The sequence below is a fragment of the Antennarius striatus genome, chromosome 7 (assembly GCF_040054535.1).
Source record: "Antennarius striatus isolate MH-2024 chromosome 7, ASM4005453v1, whole genome shotgun sequence".
Classification (NCBI taxonomy): domain Eukaryota; kingdom Metazoa; phylum Chordata; class Actinopteri; order Lophiiformes; family Antennariidae; genus Antennarius; species Antennarius striatus.
The window spans coordinates 8,637,568-8,656,205 of NC_090782.1; the positions used below are offsets into that span (position 1 = coordinate 8,637,568).

The 18,638-nt window shown below is 38.3% G+C and overlaps 1 protein-coding gene across 2 annotated transcripts in view; it reads left to right on the forward strand.

The window, feature by feature from the left end:
• Positions 1–18,638, forward strand: part of negr1 (neuronal growth regulator 1) — a 151,516-nt gene that overhangs the window by 50,663 nt on the left and 82,215 nt on the right. For both annotated transcript variants that reach the window (XM_068320365.1, XM_068320367.1), the window contains exon 2: positions 4,509–4,747. In XM_068320365.1, coding sequence (XP_068176466.1) covers positions 4,509–4,747 — 239 coding nt within the window. The remainder of the gene's footprint in view (positions 1–4,508; positions 4,748–18,638) is intronic.

Here is an 18,638-nt window from a genome sequence, read left to right on the forward strand (position 1 = left end):
GTAGGGATACATAAAGGTATTAATTAGTGCATGTTTCATGTGTCAAAGCTGCAAAGTGGGTGCACTGAGGTCTGTGGAATAATTACCTGAGCTTTGTATACACCACAGGAAGGTTATTTCCTGGTGTGCTCTTAGAGAAGAGGCCTGATGAAAGCAAAGCCCACCTTAGGTGTTATCATTTCTGTGTAGCTATGCCCGGTCGAGAAGTAGGACCAAGATGCTCACATGACTTTGCTTTGACTTCCAATGAATATGCAAACTTGATTCATAATATTGTAACATGGTGCATTAAATTAAGTGTGTTTCTTCATGGCATACTGTTAAAGATCAGCTGATCTATCTGTCTGTCTGTCTGGTCCTGTCCTGTCCTGTCCTTCCATCCATCCATCCATCCATCCATCCATCCATCCATCCATCCATCCATCCATCCATCCATCCATCCATCCAATCTATCTATCTATCTATCCATTTTTCTAGGTCAGACTTTAAAATACTTCTGTTGAATAGAAGATTTTTCATGTAAGAGTTATTTTGAAAAGACATTTGAAATCTTAATCTATGGGGTGTTAATGTTTACGCTGCTCAGCGTGGGTTGCGCTAGAAAGGGGAACTATAGTAGTCGGATATGGCGGCACGCGGTTGTTTGTACCCAAAAATGTTTGTAAGTCAAATGTTCGACTCTTGAGGACTATTTGTAATCCAACAAAATCTAACTCCTAGTCTACATCCAAATATTTTTTTAAAAATATTTTCATCTTGTTGTCTACTGTGTCTCAAGAAACATTACTCTCTTTCAAATATAAGACTTGTGTTGCTGACACTGAAAGGATGTATAGATAGATAGATAGATAGATAGATATATACTTTAATGATCCCAAGGGAAATTCAGGTGACATCTGCTCGCAAGAGATACAATAAATACAATAAATACACACATGACAGAAAGTATAAGTAACATTATATACATGCTGTTACATAATTATAACAACAGGAAAAAGAATAGCCTAAAATGAAAGGAAGGAAGCATAGGCACATGGGAGAAGAAGAGAAGAAGGAGCTTTGGGAGTCGATGAAGTGTGAATAGTAGTAGTAATAGTCGATGAAGTGTGAATAGTATAGTATCTAATATTAAAAGTTACTATATAGGAATTTACAATGTCTGCAAGCTGGGCATGTTTTATCAAAGCAGTAGATCTGGACTGTGCACTTTTGTCAAGACGGGAGGAACAGTGTTTCTCTAGAAACCTGCAGCCACCAATACCACAGGCAAATCAGACGTTTGTTCTGAACCAGTGTGTCCAGAATGGGTGCTGTATCTTGGAAAAAACAGCAGGCGGAAATTGCTAACATGCTTGTTTTTCTTTGGCACCAAAGATGATCTGGCTCTTCATTTACTTGCAAACTGACAGTGTGGCGAAATAGTCTTGGTAATGAGTCATCACTCTAGATAGACACGGGAAATTGTTTATAGTGAAGAGTAACTCGCAATAAATAAGCCAGAAAGCTATCTGTGGTGATTGTTGGCAAAATTATTTCTTGGGGAGTGTGTTGATATTAGAAGATGTAGGCTACTGATGATTACCACTACCATTTTATCACAACAATTACAACATTGATCCTTTTTTTTTTTTTTTTTTTATCATATGGCATTGAGTTTATTTGGAATGTTTTGATATCCTAGACTCAGAATGGCTTGGCCTAACCATGGTCTAAATTTGCCAGATGAGTATGTCAAACACTTACCAGACTTGTGATGAGTTCCCAGATTGTTCCTGTTGAGCGAGGAAGCAATCAAGTAAGGCTGCTGTTGTAAACAACACCTGAGAGAAAGTGCTAATGTAAAAAAGGCCTTTTTTTGAGACTGAGACTTTGTGAGGAGGAGTATCATAAACTGTAGATACAAGCATACACATGACTCCAACATAGTGAGTTAAAATATATCTGGAGGGGAATGTGAAGGTACTGAGCAAAAACTGCAAAATGCATGAAGAACATCAACAACTGTTTCATCAAGATGAATAAAGTATTGAGACTCCAAGCAGATTCTGATGAAAGTTCCTTCAGCTAAAGTTCTGGCAATTGTGATACATTATGCCAAAATGTTGGCTGTTAAAAGTTTATTTTTGTCTTCAGTGTGCAAAACCATTGTGGTTAGCAGTTTATGTAGCCATCAGTTTGAAAAAAAACATGAAGAAGCATGTTGAAACGGATGTACACTCAAGCTGATGGCAGTTTTTGGTCTCTTTTGCTATTTTAAATCACACCGTTTTAAACCATGACATTAAGTGAACATTTGGTTTTGAAAAGACTATTGTGGGTTTGAAAATAGAGACATCAATAGCAACTACACTGCAGAAAACATTATTTATGGTTGTCTTGTTATACAAGGATATCATTATGAAAGCCCATCAAGTTGTTGACAATTTTTCACATCAGTGGCTGTTGGCTAAAATACATGTTGCATTAAATTTCAAGCCTTAAACTGGCACTCTGCAGCTTGAAATTATTAGTCACTAAGGTAACAAGCCAAGATAAGTTAAAGCTGCTTTTCTCACAGACATAAAGTACACTTATAATTAGCTTTATTTTGGACATTTCAAAGCCTTTGTACAAGTATGGATTTGGTAAAGTTAAAGTCCTGAGAGCTAAACGTACATTTTAAAGCCATCACTCTACAGCCTTTAGGCTTCAGTAAATCTGTTCTAAGGAGCAGGAACACTACAGCTCAGGTGGTCAGTTAACTAACAATTTTACATTTTTTAAATTCATTATTATTTATCTTACTTTAAGTTTATTAATCCCCGATGGGAAAGTTTATTTGACAAACGTACAAGGAACTTGTAGGTATGCAAATAACAGAGAGATGATGGAGATCTATGTGGACTCTCCATCGAACCCAAACTTTGCCTTTGTAGTTTTCATTACAATCCATTCTCTGTTGTTTGACACTTTTTTTTCTCCCTAGTACCTGTCTCCCTTTAGACAAGCCCTCCAGGCTTGTCTAAAGGGAGACAAGCCTGGACCAGACCTTTGTCCCATACCTCCTTCTCTGACAGACACATTCTTGGCATAGAGTAAAGAGCTTTGTGGTTAGTGCCAAACTGATTTCCTCCGTGGCTTTAGTGCTGATTCTGGCAGTCTGCATGGTGTGTTGACAACAGCTAAAGAGCCAAACTTGATTGCCTCCGTTAGTTCTCATCATTGCATCATTTGCTACAGAATTCGATGCGAATTTTAAAGTCTAAACAAGCATAGAAATTATGTGTTAAACAACTGTCCTTTGACATTGGTGATCAGCCTTTACATGCACACTTAGGCGTGGAGTTTATTTGTTATTCCACCAACCCGTAAGGTGTGCGCATTCTTAACTTCCTGCTATCATTGACTGGGGCTGTCAGAGGAGAAATGAGCTGGGCTCATCAGCTGCTTGAATTTTTCTAATAATACAGCAACTGGATTCTGTCACTACCATTAGGTCATGTTGATGTTATATAGAACCGTTTAGCTAACCATCACTGTTCAGTTTTTACAGATTGTCAAGGTCTTCTTATTTCATACATGGAAGCAGTCAGGATATTAATATTTTCTTTAAGTGTTTTTAAAAAATGTACTTTTTCAAATATTGGCAGCACGGTGACACATTGGGTAGGGCTGTTGCCACACAGAAAGATGGTCCCAGGTTTGATTCTTCATGAAGCTTTTCTATGCAGTTTGTAGGTTCTCCCTGTGTCTGCTTGTGTTCCTCCTTGGTTCTCCAGCCTCCTCCCCTCACCAAAACATGTAATTTAGGTGAACTGAGTACTCTAAATTGTCTGTAGTGTCAGTGTGTGTTTGAATGGTTGTCTGTCTTTGTGTGTGGTCTGGAGTGTACCCCACGTCTCACCCATAGCCAGTTGGAATAGGATCCAAAAATAACCTGTGACCTGTATCTTGGATAAGTGGCTGAAGACGAGATGACTGTAACTGTCGAGATCAAGAAGATGAATTAATGCATTTTTTAATAATATCATGTCCTGGATTGGAATTATCAGACTAAACATTTAGTTGCAAATCTCAAACATTGTGAATCCTTAAATGTATGTGTCTAACTACTACTTGTAGATTGAAAGAATACAAAGAAATATTGATTCAACAACAGAGCATCAGTTTGCACTGTTTGTTATGGTTCAGGCTAATATTGGCAGAACCATTACAAACAGTTTTATATGTGCCACAACAGACTGAGCCCCCCTTTCTGGAGACACTTCTATGATCTGCATTCTTACTTCAAAAAAATCTTGATGAGGCAAACTTTTTGGAGAGGCAGTGGATATGAACTACATGAAATATCAGTGTCAGTTAGTTATTTATTTGTAGAACTTGGTAAAGCTGCTGAACAGGGAATCATTAGTAAGTGAAATGAAGGAAACACCTGTCATGGCTAAAGTATCATTCAGTAGTCAAGATAGCTGACTTAAACAATTAACAACAAACATTTTCTGAGATCTAAGTTTTCCTTCTTTTTGTAGGTGTTACCTGTTGGATGGGATCTCTAAAGGTGCCTGGCTGAACCGCTCAAGCATCATATTTGCAGGAAATGACAAATGGTCTGGTGACCCACGTGTGTCCATTGTGTCCAGCGTTGGAGACAAACATGAATACAGCCTTCAGATACAGAAAGTGGATGTAACTGACGACGGCCAGTACACATGTTCTATTCAGAGTGAGCGCAATCCACGGCCAAAGCTTCTCAACCTTATTGTAAAAGGTGAGTGTCGGTCATCCCTGTCCGTCTGAACTGTCTGTTCTCGTGTATTTTTAGAACTGGTTTTCAATGCTAAATAATTAACAAGCAATAACAGTGTATCCTATTTCTATAAGTAGTTACTGATAGATTTCAGTTTTCTGTTCTCTGCTTGTTACACATGTATGTACAAAGACCATTTAGCAAACATGATTTCCACAGTGACTCCTATGTGTTCTGTCCACATATTCAATGGTCACAGGTGTATCTGGCACCATCTGTGCTTTAAAAATGTCTGCTATTCTCTTTTACTCAGGAGTGTAAGGGAATGAAATAGAACAAAAATAATTTCTGCAGAGATAAATTGACACTGTAAGGCACAGCCTGGAGGCTGTGGTGCAAAAGGTAGAAGCATGTCTGTTCAAATGACTTGGGGCAGACTATGTACGTAGCTTTAATCAATCCTCTGTGGGTTTTGTCACTGCAGGAGACAAAATGAGATGTGATTGTTAGGTTTCTAAAATGAATCTTGTATAGGATGTCACTACATTTTTTATCAGGTGTTAAAGCTGAGAATGTCAACCTTTAACAAAATAAAATCACCACTGAATCCTTTAGAGACTGTCCAAATTGGCTTTTATGTTGAGCATCTCAATGTTTAACGAGGTCGGTAGGTATTGTTGTATTTTAGGGGACGTTAAGTAGGCTGTTCCAGACACATAGATGTACAGTAATTGAAAACCATATCCAATTGCTGCATGGTAAAATGATAGGATGGTGACTGAGTTTGAATACTGATTCTTCAAACTAAGTATTAGGTAAACACTCTACCATCCTCCGAGTCCTATTTGTTTTGTCTTTAATAAACAAATGCAAGGAGTCACACATGGGCCACCGAGCTCTGCATGTGTCATGTAGGTCAGGATATAGTCTCAAATGCAGGACACAGCCATTATCCATGATTTAATCAAAACAAAAACTGAGACAGAACAAGGCAGGAACAAAACTAAACTAACAGGCAAGAACATCAGGACCAAAACTTCAGGAAAAACAAACTCTGACCAAACCTGGCTTAAGAAGCTTCATGTTCATCATTCCAATTGAGTCCAGCAGTGAAGACCAGTAACGGGTGTGGTGATGAGCAACAGTTGTGGAGAGGACCAACAGGCCACGACTTTGGCCTCTCCCTCTGCCACACACCAGCACAGCCACACGGAACCGTGACAGCATGTATGTTTGGATCGAAATATAAGAATAAATATGTTTTTTCAACACATTTTTTCCTTATATTTTGGTTTTCGTTGTTAATAATACAACATATTTCTATAGCATGCATTGATTTGTAGAGTAATCATAACATATACAGTGCGCCCTCGTGCATTTACGCATGTAGACTTGCAACTTCACCTCATCGTGGATTTTTAGTCAGTAGTCACATGATTTTTAGTCAGTAGTCACATTCTGTTGGCTGATGGCATCCGGAAGTGCGCTACGTTCCGTGAGTCTCGGAATGCGACGCCCTTCCATTTGACACAGAAGTGCTGTAAAGAGTTGATAGGAGTGTGGCAAAAGGTAATATAGATATAAGGTGGTTTAATATCAGTACGGGAAAGGTTCATAAACATTTAATTCACCGTAAATAATAAGATAAATAGTTTGTCACTATATCGCGGAATTTGTTATTTGCGTGTGGTGCCTGGAACGCATTAATCGCAAGTAACGAGGGCACAGTACATTGCTTTTTAAGAACATATTGTTGGAATATGTAAACATTCATACAAGTAGTGTAGTATTAATGTAACAGTTAAGGGCCAGACACCCTGTTTTTGTATGACCTTGAGCTGTGAGAAATGGGAAAGTGTAAGCAGTTTTCCAGCTGGTGTAGCTGTTATGATTTTATGAATGCTATTTTAGGGGTGTGATCTTATGTGTTATGTGTTTAATCAGCTCTAAACCGTAAATATATGTATTTGTTTTGCTTCTGTCATTCTGACCTGGTAAAATAAAACCAGAAGTTATGAAGAGCATAAACAGAATCACATTTTAATTCTTGGGTGTTCATATCTAAGAACATAAGGATATCAGCTAATAACTCTGCATGAACAATATCCCACTCAGTAGTTTGTCCTCAGGCCATTTTCTAAGATGCATACTATCCTTTGTCAGTATGCACCGTATTGCACTGTCCAAATAAACCCAAGAGTGTGTGGGTGGTGTTGTGACGTGTAGCATAATGTCATGAATGTGTATGGACTTACTGTGATAGTTTATGAGGCGGTCTGTTAAACTGGCATTCACATGGCTGATGAGTGTAGCTCACCTTGGTTCCTTTGGAAATCATTAAAAACCAGGCGTCCCACATCAAGGTCACAGTAATACCTCTCTCCACTTTGAAAGCATCCTTTTTTTAAAACACTGGATACATTTCCACACATATAATGTAAGTTTTGTGTAGATGCAAGCCGACTCCAGGACTGAATATAAATGCATTGCACTTGCAAACTTGTCAGACACCACGCTGCCTTGCAGGTAAAAAGAGTGTCCCAATACTGAAAGGTCAGAATTTAACAAATCTTTTTCTTACGTCTCTTCCTTTTACCTTGTTTATATGGAATAGTCACGTGCAACTGTCTTAGAAAAGAGTCATCTAATTGAAATAGAATGATTCATTCAGTACTGCCCCCCTGCAGACTTTAGTCAAAGGGTCGGTTGACCATTCAGGACCACCCCACCATGAACGAATTGGACTGTGTCAAGTTGTTCCTTTATTCTCCACATACTTTCAACAATAAAATTTTACAAAGTAAATATGCTGCTCACTACATGTAGTATGTTGAACCAAGTTTTTTCTCAATCTCTTTTTTTACTCTTGAATTTTTTTTTGATTTGTCAAGAAGTGTTTATAAAGATTTCATTCAAAAACAATCTAAAATCTAATATTATATGGAATCACATTTTTAAGTCCCCTTACAATATTTTTTCCCCCTGATTTTACAGTTTAATGATTGAGCTGGACTCCACAGTATGATGTGTGTACAGTTTGACAGGCTGTTTTCAGATTGATTATTGAAAGTCTGTTTTTTCTGTGCTAACTGAAAATCATTCAGTATATTAATGTGTGTCATATTTGTGTGTTCTTAACGGTGAAGAGGAGACACCTTTTGTCTAACTGCTGAAGTTATTCAATCAGATATACAGTATGTCCGTTGTCATTTTCCTGCGTCTTTAAATATTTCAGTTTTCTCTATTCTCAATGTAAACCCTGATCATTGTGTTTGGTTAGATATATTTTCAATAACTGTCAGTACCTCCCCATTGTTCCTGATGTACAGTCCTGGGATAAGTGAATAGGGAGGCTGAGTTCTAATAAGTAACTTTCAGTTGACACTGACCAGAGCTTCTTCTGCTCAGTCACTTTGTGTCTTTTTAGAGACATTTTGTGGAGACATCATGCCTATAAATATTCATGTGATAAACTGCATTCTGCTGCATAGCAGGCAGTCATGGAACTACAGGACACTCATTTTTTTGTGGATGTTGACTTCCTGCACAACATTTTATAATTGGAGTCCTATCAGTGTTGTTTTGGGTCATGTCAGCTTCACACCATTGGCCATATGGTCACAATCAAACCAAAGCTAATGTGCCAGCTGTTGGCTGTATAATATGTTTTGTGATGCCCAGCATTCCTGATAGGTATGTTCTGGTTGCTAAAATTTGGAAACAGATTAACACACCAATTAGTATGTTGGTCTTTGTCATCTTTGTCAGTGTCTTACTACGAGAGGAGAAAATCATTAGTAATGCTTGTAAAGAAAAACAGGGAACATTATATATTACAGCTGAGTAATAACTTTGTAATAACAAGTAATTGTGATTAAAGGGCTTTATGTCCCTGGATCCTATAAACTTGAAAACAAGTGTCTTTGCAAACGTAATGCAACGTATTATGATGTAATGCTAGTCATACAATTGGATCAGATTGAGTGCCTTTCACCTCCCTACTTCATTGTTTTTATTCATCATTGAAATCGACATATTATGAGCTCTATTAAACTTTTAAATCACAGTAATCAGACCCTTTTTTTAATGAGGCTGTTTTGCATCAGTGGTGCTCTCTGGGGCTCGACGCTCTTTGTTTTCCTCTGTTTTGGATGCATTTTGAATCAGATTTTTGTTTTTTTAAGTAGAGAGGGAAAAATATTCAGGTCAAGCAGGAATGTGTGATTTTTGTTCTTGTCACACTGGCTGCTGTTGCAGCGATTTCATTTCATCTTTTTTTTGTTTTTGTTTTGTTAGTCTACTGGCTTCTCATGGTTGTAAATAGAACTTTTTGCCCTAATTCCACCTCCAAAGCCTTCCTCTCCCCAAATAGAGCAATATGCAGACACACAGAGGGGAAGCAACAGGGAAATAATGGGACAGAGAGCGAGATTTTTTAATTTTTATTTTGAACATCATGTTTATTCAAAAAAGTCAAATTACAAAACAATCATGTGAACACAAAATCTAAAAGAGATTCGCGTAAAAAGGATTTTCAATAGCACTGTGCATTTTCTGAACAAAGAAACGTCTAACCTTTTAACATTTATCAAACTAAAAAAACACACACAAAATTAAGAAAAAAAAACAATTATCGGTTTTCCACAATCATCTTTTCTTTTACTGTTTTCTTAGTTTTTTCCTTCTATAAAACTCTTGGTCTGTAAAAACTGGTTCACCAATTCTTCTTTTACTTTTCATATAAAAGCTGACGCTATCCATAAATATGTTGAGGTCAGAATTTTTTTTTTTCACTTTTGCCCTCGAACCTTTTGTGTCTTGCAGGAATTTTTTTTTATCTCTTGCGAATCATATTTTTCTGTTACGGCCTCTTTCAGACTGTTGTCATTTTCGTTCTCAGAGCTACTTGTATCGGGAGGTGTCTCAGGTGTTTCTTTAGCAATTTTCTTCGCTTTATTCATTCTTGTGTTAGAGAGAGAGTGCGCTCATTCTTTCATTCGTATTTCCACCAAATTTCTTCGCAACCATTGCAAAGAAAGATGAAACAAGAAGCACATTACTCGGGCGGCAAAGTGAAAGAAAGTGAGATAATGACCTTGACCTTGAGAAAACTAGGTCAAGGTCAAATTTCAACTTTTGTACACTCAGGAACAGGATAAAATAGAAAGACGAGGGAGAAGGCCAGTGTGAGAAAGACCATAGATCAAAGCTAGTGCTTTGATCTAGCCTGAAAGGTGAAAGCTATACACTAGTCAGGTACTACTTTCAGGGTACCCTGACCTACCCTGAAAGTAGGTTAAGGTTAGTCACGGGAAGATGCAGTCCGTGACTGCCTTGGTTCTAGTTATCGTTATTTTTTATTTATGTTTTATAACATTCAAACACCGACAAACAAGAACAAACATAATTCCTCCAAAATGCTCCAGACATGTCCATTCATTCCCCTTAAACAGACCCTCTCTGTGATCCAGTAATTTTTTGAATAGGACCCTGGACCCTGGCCCTGGACCCTGGCAAAATAAAACTGTGACAACAAAAGAAAGAGGTTTGTTCACTATCTCTGGTTAAGATGATTACACTCCACAAATAAACTTTTTGAGTAACAGTAAAAAGTAAAGAAACATATACAAGTTTTTAATACACTGTTATGTATTAGGACAGCGTGATGTACATCTGGTCCTCTTGAGTCATGAGGAAAACAGGTCAGCAGAGCTTTAGTCAGAGCTGTGTTCTGCATCTGTGAGCTGCTGGTAGATCAAGATGACTCCAGCTGATAGATGCCTGCAGTCGTGTCTCTCACTGGGTGCTCGAGGTAATTAAAACATGGTTCATTGACATAATTGAGTAATTTTTAAAAATTTATTTTTCAACCACTGTGTGTGTGTGTGTGTGTGTGTGTGTGTGTGTGTGTGTGTGTGTGTGTGTGTGTGTGTGTGTGTGTGTGTGTGTGTGTGTGTGTGTGCATGTGCGTGTGTGTGTGCGTGTCCGTGCGCACAAGCTGTTAAGGTTTTTCCACAACTTTGCACCATATTGTGCTGTTGTTTATTTACTTTGTCAGAACTGTGTGAATTGTGAATCATTACCTGTCACTGTGCGATAGTTGTGTACACATGCTTAAGCCCACTCAAGGGTAACAGAAGGGATTTCATTACCGATGAGATGCAGCAGGGGAGCAGCTCTGTCATGTTGCAGAAACTTTTCAGAGCATACTTTCTTTCATCTGCTGATAGGAAAGGCAAGACTTGCTAAGGAAAAAATAAACAGCCACTTTAATCCGGGGTTTTCAGTCCAGGCATGCAACATTTATTAATGCTACAACATGAATGCTACAGTTGAAGTAAAAGGGATTTCATGGCATTAGATTATTGGCACTTTTGCTTTGCTAGACAGTGTACCATGAGGAGTAACACAGAAAATGGGAGCAAGAAGGGATTACTGCATATTTATGGAAGTATGCTGCGGTCTCAACCCATTTTAGGTGCATGTCGGGCTGTCAGGGTCCTTGACCAGCTGATCTTCCAAGCAATTTCTATGCTTATCTTAAATATCTATGCCAGTAGTGCTTCAGGGCTGTTTTGTATTGGGTTGTGTCTTTCCATTTTTGGATATAAGTTGTTGTTTTTTTTTAAATTATTTTCAACAGATATGCTAGTATGATACACTGAAGTTCAAAATTCATTTTATTTATGGAAGGCCGTCATTAAAACCATGAAGAAGAAGAAAATCTAAACAGCGTTCTGTTCCATAAATCCATGATATGTCTTTTTTTTTTTTAGGTACTAGGGAATGCACTGGAGGTTTTATAACACTGTAAATTGTCTAGGTTGTTTTTTTTGTTTTTTGTTTTTTTAATTAAAACCCATGGGAATTTCTTCCTCCATGGACGTTTACCACAGCTTTACAGCAAAAGAAGTTTGTAGTTATCCGCACTCTCTAACACATAAATCATATGTTCCTGCAGCAGGGATTAGAGGCTAGAAATGGCTGTGACTCCCTACTCATTTCGACAGAATCATTTAATCTCTATGTGACATTTAGCCCCCTTCTACGATCATGCATCACCTCAAGAAATTAGACATTGTGGGATTTAAACAATGATGGTGTTATTGGTGTTACACCACTGAGTCATGGTCAAATAAATTGTGCAGCCTTCCTTTGTGTTACAGCACCAACAAATTTTAAGCTCCCTATGATGACTGTAATACATAATCTAATACAGTAGGAGCACTTTAAGTGATTTAGATAGATAGATAGATACTTTATTAATCCCGGAGGAAATTGTATACCAGCAGATACAGAAAAACCTCTTTAATTCTGTACAACCATGCAAAAAAAGTGTGCCACTGATATTTTATCCCACTGCATAACTCCAAATTTTCTCTTGCCTAAATGTGTCTCATATAAATTCCAACTAAAAGTCATCGGGGTCTTCTTATTGACTGAGGGGGTCCAGGTACATTTGGCACAGGTAATTGCCGATCAGTTAAACCCTTCCTTTGAGACTTGACTTAGCAAGATTAAACTGAATGGATTCTGCCCCGTGGCTGCACGCAGCCTATTGTGCAAAACTGCTGTATCAGTGGCATCACTCTCAACCTTAACAACTATGACCAGAACTCTTAGTCGACATCAGCCCGTTGAGTTAATGCTCAGATATATCCCCCATCTTTGCCTGCATAGCCTAATCTCCAGCATGCATGTGCTGACCTATTTAGAGTCTATCCTGACCATTATCTGATGTAGGATACAGAGGAATGAGAGATCAGTATCATACCCAACACAGCCTTCTACACATCACATGATCGTCCTTCTCCTCAGCTGCAATTCTTTTCCTTCCTCTCTTAATTAAGATCGTAGATGTGATACGGTATTAAATATGCACAGCACCTCTCATCTAAAAATAGCTTGTCATAGTGAGCAGGGGGAAAGGGGCACGCTTCCCTTCACCAGTAACTGGAATCATTAATGCGCTTTCATCTTTCAACAGAGAAAATGCAAAACCGAACTCAAAAATGCATTCAGAGGAATATTGCTGGCATATTGTCATTTGAATCCATTTTGATGATTACAAAGCACTTGTTCTCAGCATGTTCCCACTACTACTGTAGAAATGAAACACACACAGTAGATGTGATGCAGTTTATCTTAAAAGATTCTCGTGTTAGTCTTTCTGTGATGTTTCAGTGATGATGATCGCTGGGATGTAGTACTTGAAAGGGTTAACATTTTCAAATATGCATAATCCTGTGTGCTCTGAAAATACCTTGGACATTAATATAGATCACAGTGGATCTACAATGAAACTCGTTTCCCACGTCCATCGAGTGAGTCAGCACCGGAGGAAGGATAAGGGGCGCACGTTAAATCTTCAGGTTGACTTTGATGTCATGACTAATGTGAAGGAGAATCAGAGCGTCACATAAAAGCCCCAGTTTACTCTTAATGTGCTGTGATTTTGTTACTTTATATCTTGCAATCGTAATGCAACTCCGGTGAATGAACACCTTCTTGGTGACGTTTCCCTCTCAGTTTTTGGTGTTAATTTCTCTCGGTAATTACCAATATCAATTCTTACGAGTTTAAGCATAATTGCAGCCTTTTTCTGCCTTAGTGCTATACCCAAGTAGCCATTTGAATAAATTAAGTTGCCGACCTTAAGATTGTAGCTTTATTTGATTTGCTTGGTTTTTCAATTGAATGTGTTTCCTTAAAGTGAAAATGTAACCAACACTCAATTTTATGTAACATATGCAGTTAATCCAGGCAAGGTACTTATAACTGCCAAGTGCAGTTTAAGACTTTTAAATGGCTTACATGTAACATGTGATCATATGAAGAAATGTGTAGAGTAGGCAAGACAGTGTAGAATGGATTTTGTAGTCTTTTACCACTGATTAAAAGGGTGTTAGTAATATGTAATATCCAATTCACAACAAAATCTTAACATATCTTCCTTCTTTCGAACAATCTAGATAGAGGTATATGTTGCTATGGTTACAATATTTGATTCACCTTCACTGATACAGAAATTTCATCTGTTTTCTATTATATGAAGGAGCAGAAATGATGTTGAGCTTTCCCTGCTTCTTTACAACAGTAGTTCTTCACAATTGTATATGAGTTATAAGTTTTTAGGTGAATATAAATTGCTGCACTCATCTGGACTAACTGTATATCAAGAGTCTCAGTGGAATAATGATACATTAAAATAACCTGACCTGCCATTGATAATGATTGGAATGTGCGCAGAGAATGAGTGCATCTAAAGGAACTGATTTGCCTTCATGGTCCCTGACATTTAGTTAGACACTAATCATTGTCATGTCTCTGTGTGTTTTGTGTGTGTGTGTGTGTGTGTGTGTGTGTGTGTGTGTGTGTGTGTGTGTGTGTGTGTGTGTGTGTGTGTGTGTGTGTGTGTGTGTGTGTGTGTGTGTGGATGGGGGGGAGTGAATCCCTAGTTTAGCCCCTATAAATTTATGCCTTCCATTATGTGTTTGCAAGTGCCTTCCTTCCTCATTATAAGAGTGTGTGTGTGTGTGTGTGTGTGTGTGTGTGTGTGTGTGTGTGTGTGTGTGTGTGTGTGTGTGTGTGTGTGTGTGTGTGTGTGTGTGTGTGTGTGTGTGTGTGTGTGTGTCTTCATTCACGTGTGTATGGGGGTAGTGTGGTTGTGCACGAGTGTGAGACCTCATCGTGGAAATAGCTGATATTTGTTAGCCATAGTTAATTAAAATGAGTGAGGACAAAGGTCAGCCACTCAGCTCTCATGTCTTTCTCTCTCTCTAGAGAGGGAACAGATACAACATGTGTGGAAAAGAAGCTCTGGCAATTTATCTATAGTTTTAATTTCTTTCCTAAATAACCCCAGTGACACTGGACTGCACCAACAGAGGGTAAATAAGTGACACTGGACTGCACCAACAGAGGGTAAAGAAGGTAGTTGAATGGAGTGGCAACAACGCTCTCATAAACATAAAAAAGATGGAAGAAATTGTTTTTGGCACACCACCAGAAACACACAAACTCCCTGTTACTATTCATAATGAACAGATCAATCAGGTATGTTCATACAAATACCTAGGTGTAGCAATAGACCATCTCCTGTCCTGGAAAGATCAGATTGAGGCAGTGTGCAAGAAAACAAAGCAAAGACTCTATTTCCTTTGCTGTCTACAATCTTTTGGTGCCAGTACAATTCTTCCTCTTTTGTTTTTCACTTCTGTTATTATGAGTATTCTTCAATACTGTGGCACCACCTGGTATGGATGTCTGTCTGTGGAACTAAAGTCGCAAATGTCACAACAACTAAACCTATGCTCAAAGATTGTTGGACAGGAACTTCAGGAACTGTATACCTCCATGAGACTGGCAAAAAACATCACCTCAAACACCTGTCATGTTTTATGTAGTGAATACAGTCTACTATCCTCAGGAAGGAGGTACCACCTTTCAGGAAGGTTAGACTAAAATTCTCCTTTGTCCATCAATCCACTTTAATTTTCAACCAGGAGCAAAACCAGAGATAGGCTGAGTGGGGGACAAGTGCTCTCAACTACTATGTTTCCATGTTGTCAATATGTGTCATGTCAATGTGTGTGATATGTGTGCGATATATGTTCCTTGTTGAATAAAATGGCTGCTTGGTCGCAAGACAAATTCAGCACTGCTGACAAATAAAATACATGTTATGTTATGTTATCTACGCTCTTGGAATGGTCTTTGCAGATACAACAGTTTTATACGCGATGTCACTGGTACACATTCACTTTATCAAATTGTGTTTAAACACCTCAGTTTAAGCTGATATAATTTTTGTAATTTCACATTCATCTTGATCCATTATGGAAAGCTTGATTCTCTTTGCATGACAATTCTGGACCCACTTTACTCAGTGACTAGCAGTCATGTTTTTGTGCTCTCTGTACTTTGAAATGCTTGTTTACAATTGTAACTCAAAATGAGCTTCAGATTACAGTAATGAGGTTGTTCCAAGGCAGAATATGTGGACTTCATCCCGAAGAATTTCCTTGGATGTTGTCCCACTCAAATTATTGTTTCCTTTTTCCACATTTTCTCTACATCCTTTTCCTTTCTGATGACATTGGTTTAATTAGCTGCACAAAAATCATCTCTGTTGTCACTTACTGTTACTGACAGTCAAGAATTTGTTGAGACACAGCTTGCAATAGTGCACAAGAATGCATGCACAGATGTCTAATGACATTATATAAAATAACATGTTAGGCTACAACACATTACCAGTAGAATAAAGAAAGTGGAAAGCAGCCATCAAGCCATTTCATCAAAGTCATTGTAGAATCTTTGTTGATTGCAGTTTCTAAAATAAGTGTGTTATTTAAATCAAACGAAGAGGGAACTTGGCCCCTGTTTAAAACACTCCTCCTATAACATGTTTAATTTATAAGGAAAATATGCATTAATAGAAGCCCTAACAATTTTTTTCCATGTCCATTTCAGTCAATTTTTTCTTCAATCTCGTTCCTTTTATTACTTCAGCAAATATTAGTCTTGATATACTTAACATTGTCTTTCAACTATTTGAATGAATGGCATGTAGGTTTGCAACAGACCTTTTCAAAGCTCCCTGCATGTCTTTTTTTTTTAAATGGCACCATGTCATGCACACAAACTTTAATCCAATGTTTTTATTGTTGTATCGACTTTGGCTTAACTGTGGACACTCAGGGTTGTTTTTTTGCTTTTCCTTTTTTTTAAACAAAGGAAAAAGAGGCAGTGAAATTGAGTGTGAGAACAATCAAAATTTGGAATTTTCCTCCCAACAGTGATCCGACTTCTCTGATGCTAAACAGATGGTTTTCAGAGATGTAAATCACAGCACAGGCAAAAGTTGTCTCACTTTTCCTCCAGGCATGGTTTATTATACAATAGATCCTTCATCAGTGGGATAGCTGTGTAACAGATTTGTTGGGGTTGAAGCTTTGGCAGCATCTTGGAAATACACTGGTGTTAATTGGGCAGATAAATATCACAGGCTACTCTCCCTGGCCCTACAGTACTACTGCATACATCACACAGAATGTAGACTGACCACCAGCAGTGGGGTGCTGTCTAACTGTCTCCTCCCAGAAACTCATCTCATTCCCAAAGCACAATTAAAGAGTAGAAAGCAATTTCCTCCCATCACTATGCTTTCCTGTTTCTCAACTGTGGAAAGCACCAGTTGCAGAAAGAATCCAGTTGTCATCTTTATGGCATGCCATATTTTCAGTAGACAGACTTCATTTTGTATAAACAAAGCCATGAAAACCAATCACATTCAACAACACACAATTTAATTGAAAATTACAGCAGTTACTGTTGTGCTGTATCATTCATAATTTGAACAGTCAGCAATCCAGAGTAACACTGTGAACAAATAGCAAGAATTGACATGCGTATTTTGTAAAGTAGAAGCGCAGGATTTTTATTAATGAGTAAGTTATTGAGCAGCCATGAATTTGGCCTTTCTGACACCCTTAGTGGGAACAAATTGCCCTGTAATACTTGCATGTTGTTTAGTCCAAATCTTCGACTACCAGCCCACGGGGCGGATTTGTGAAACATTCAATAGTGGGCACCATCAGAGGATACAGCAGCAGACACACAAAAAATACACATGCCTTATGCACACACATTTATTGTTTGCGGGTGTACACAATCCTGCTTGCATGTGCGCGCGCACACACACACACAACCACACACACACACACACACACACACACACACTGAGAATTGCTAATCCTCTGCAGCACTTGAACCTTGAATTATTTGGCAGCCAGTGCTATTTATCATGGATTTAATATGACTCGGCAATGAGAGACATAAATCAAGACAGAGAGGAAGGAAAAGCTTGATAACAGTGCGTCGGTGTGTGTAGACCCTGTTTTCACCAAACTTCATCATTCACAAAATCATCCTCAGTAGGATTTGTTTCTACAGTGTGACTCATGTAGACAGACATACTCATCACTGGCAATGTGTCCAGAACATCACCCCGCCTCATGCCCATCAGTCTTCAGCAACCCCCGTGACCCTCATAAGTGGAAAAAGCGCTATGGAAAATGAATGAATGAATGTTTAGGTGGTAGTGAAGTATTGTGTGGAAGTGGAAGATCAAAGACGGCATCACACATTGGCCACACTGTCGTATCTATTAATGTTACAGCTAGGATAATAAAAACTATGTTTATAAGAACACTAATGAAGAATAATATTTTATTTATCATTATCAACATAAACAGAAACTGTTGAAGGATAATTAAGCTACGGAGTGAGGACTGTACTTCATTCTTCTTAAGGGTTTGTACTGTCATCACATTTGCTGATAGTGGTACTGAAAGCCACAACCAATATTTGATACATCACAAACTGATAGCAAAGAGCCATTAAAGAGCAGATCCAATCCCCCACCCTCCCTCAGATTAGATGTAGTGTTTGTCTGCTAGCTAATCTACCTACATCAATCATGACGTGGGTTTCAAAGTTTGAACTCTGGCCTTTAGCACAGAATCAGGGCCAGTGACAGATGGAGGGTGCGCCCTGCATCGTCACATCAGTCATCCAGTTCACACATGCACACACTCACATTCTCTTTCACACACAAACACACACACAAACACACACACACACACACACACACACACACACACACACACACACACACACACACACACACACACACACCATTGGTTGTTTATCATACGCTGAAGCTGAAACATACTGATTAGTGTGAATAAATTAGAAGCAATTTCAATAAGTGCTTGATAGCTTATCTTTGAATTACATGCTCTCCCATTGAAGATTAATTACATCTCACAAGGTTTTCTGAAAAGTTCATTTTCAATTGATTTCCCCTAATTCATGAATTCCCAAGAAGGGCTTGGAATTGGAAACA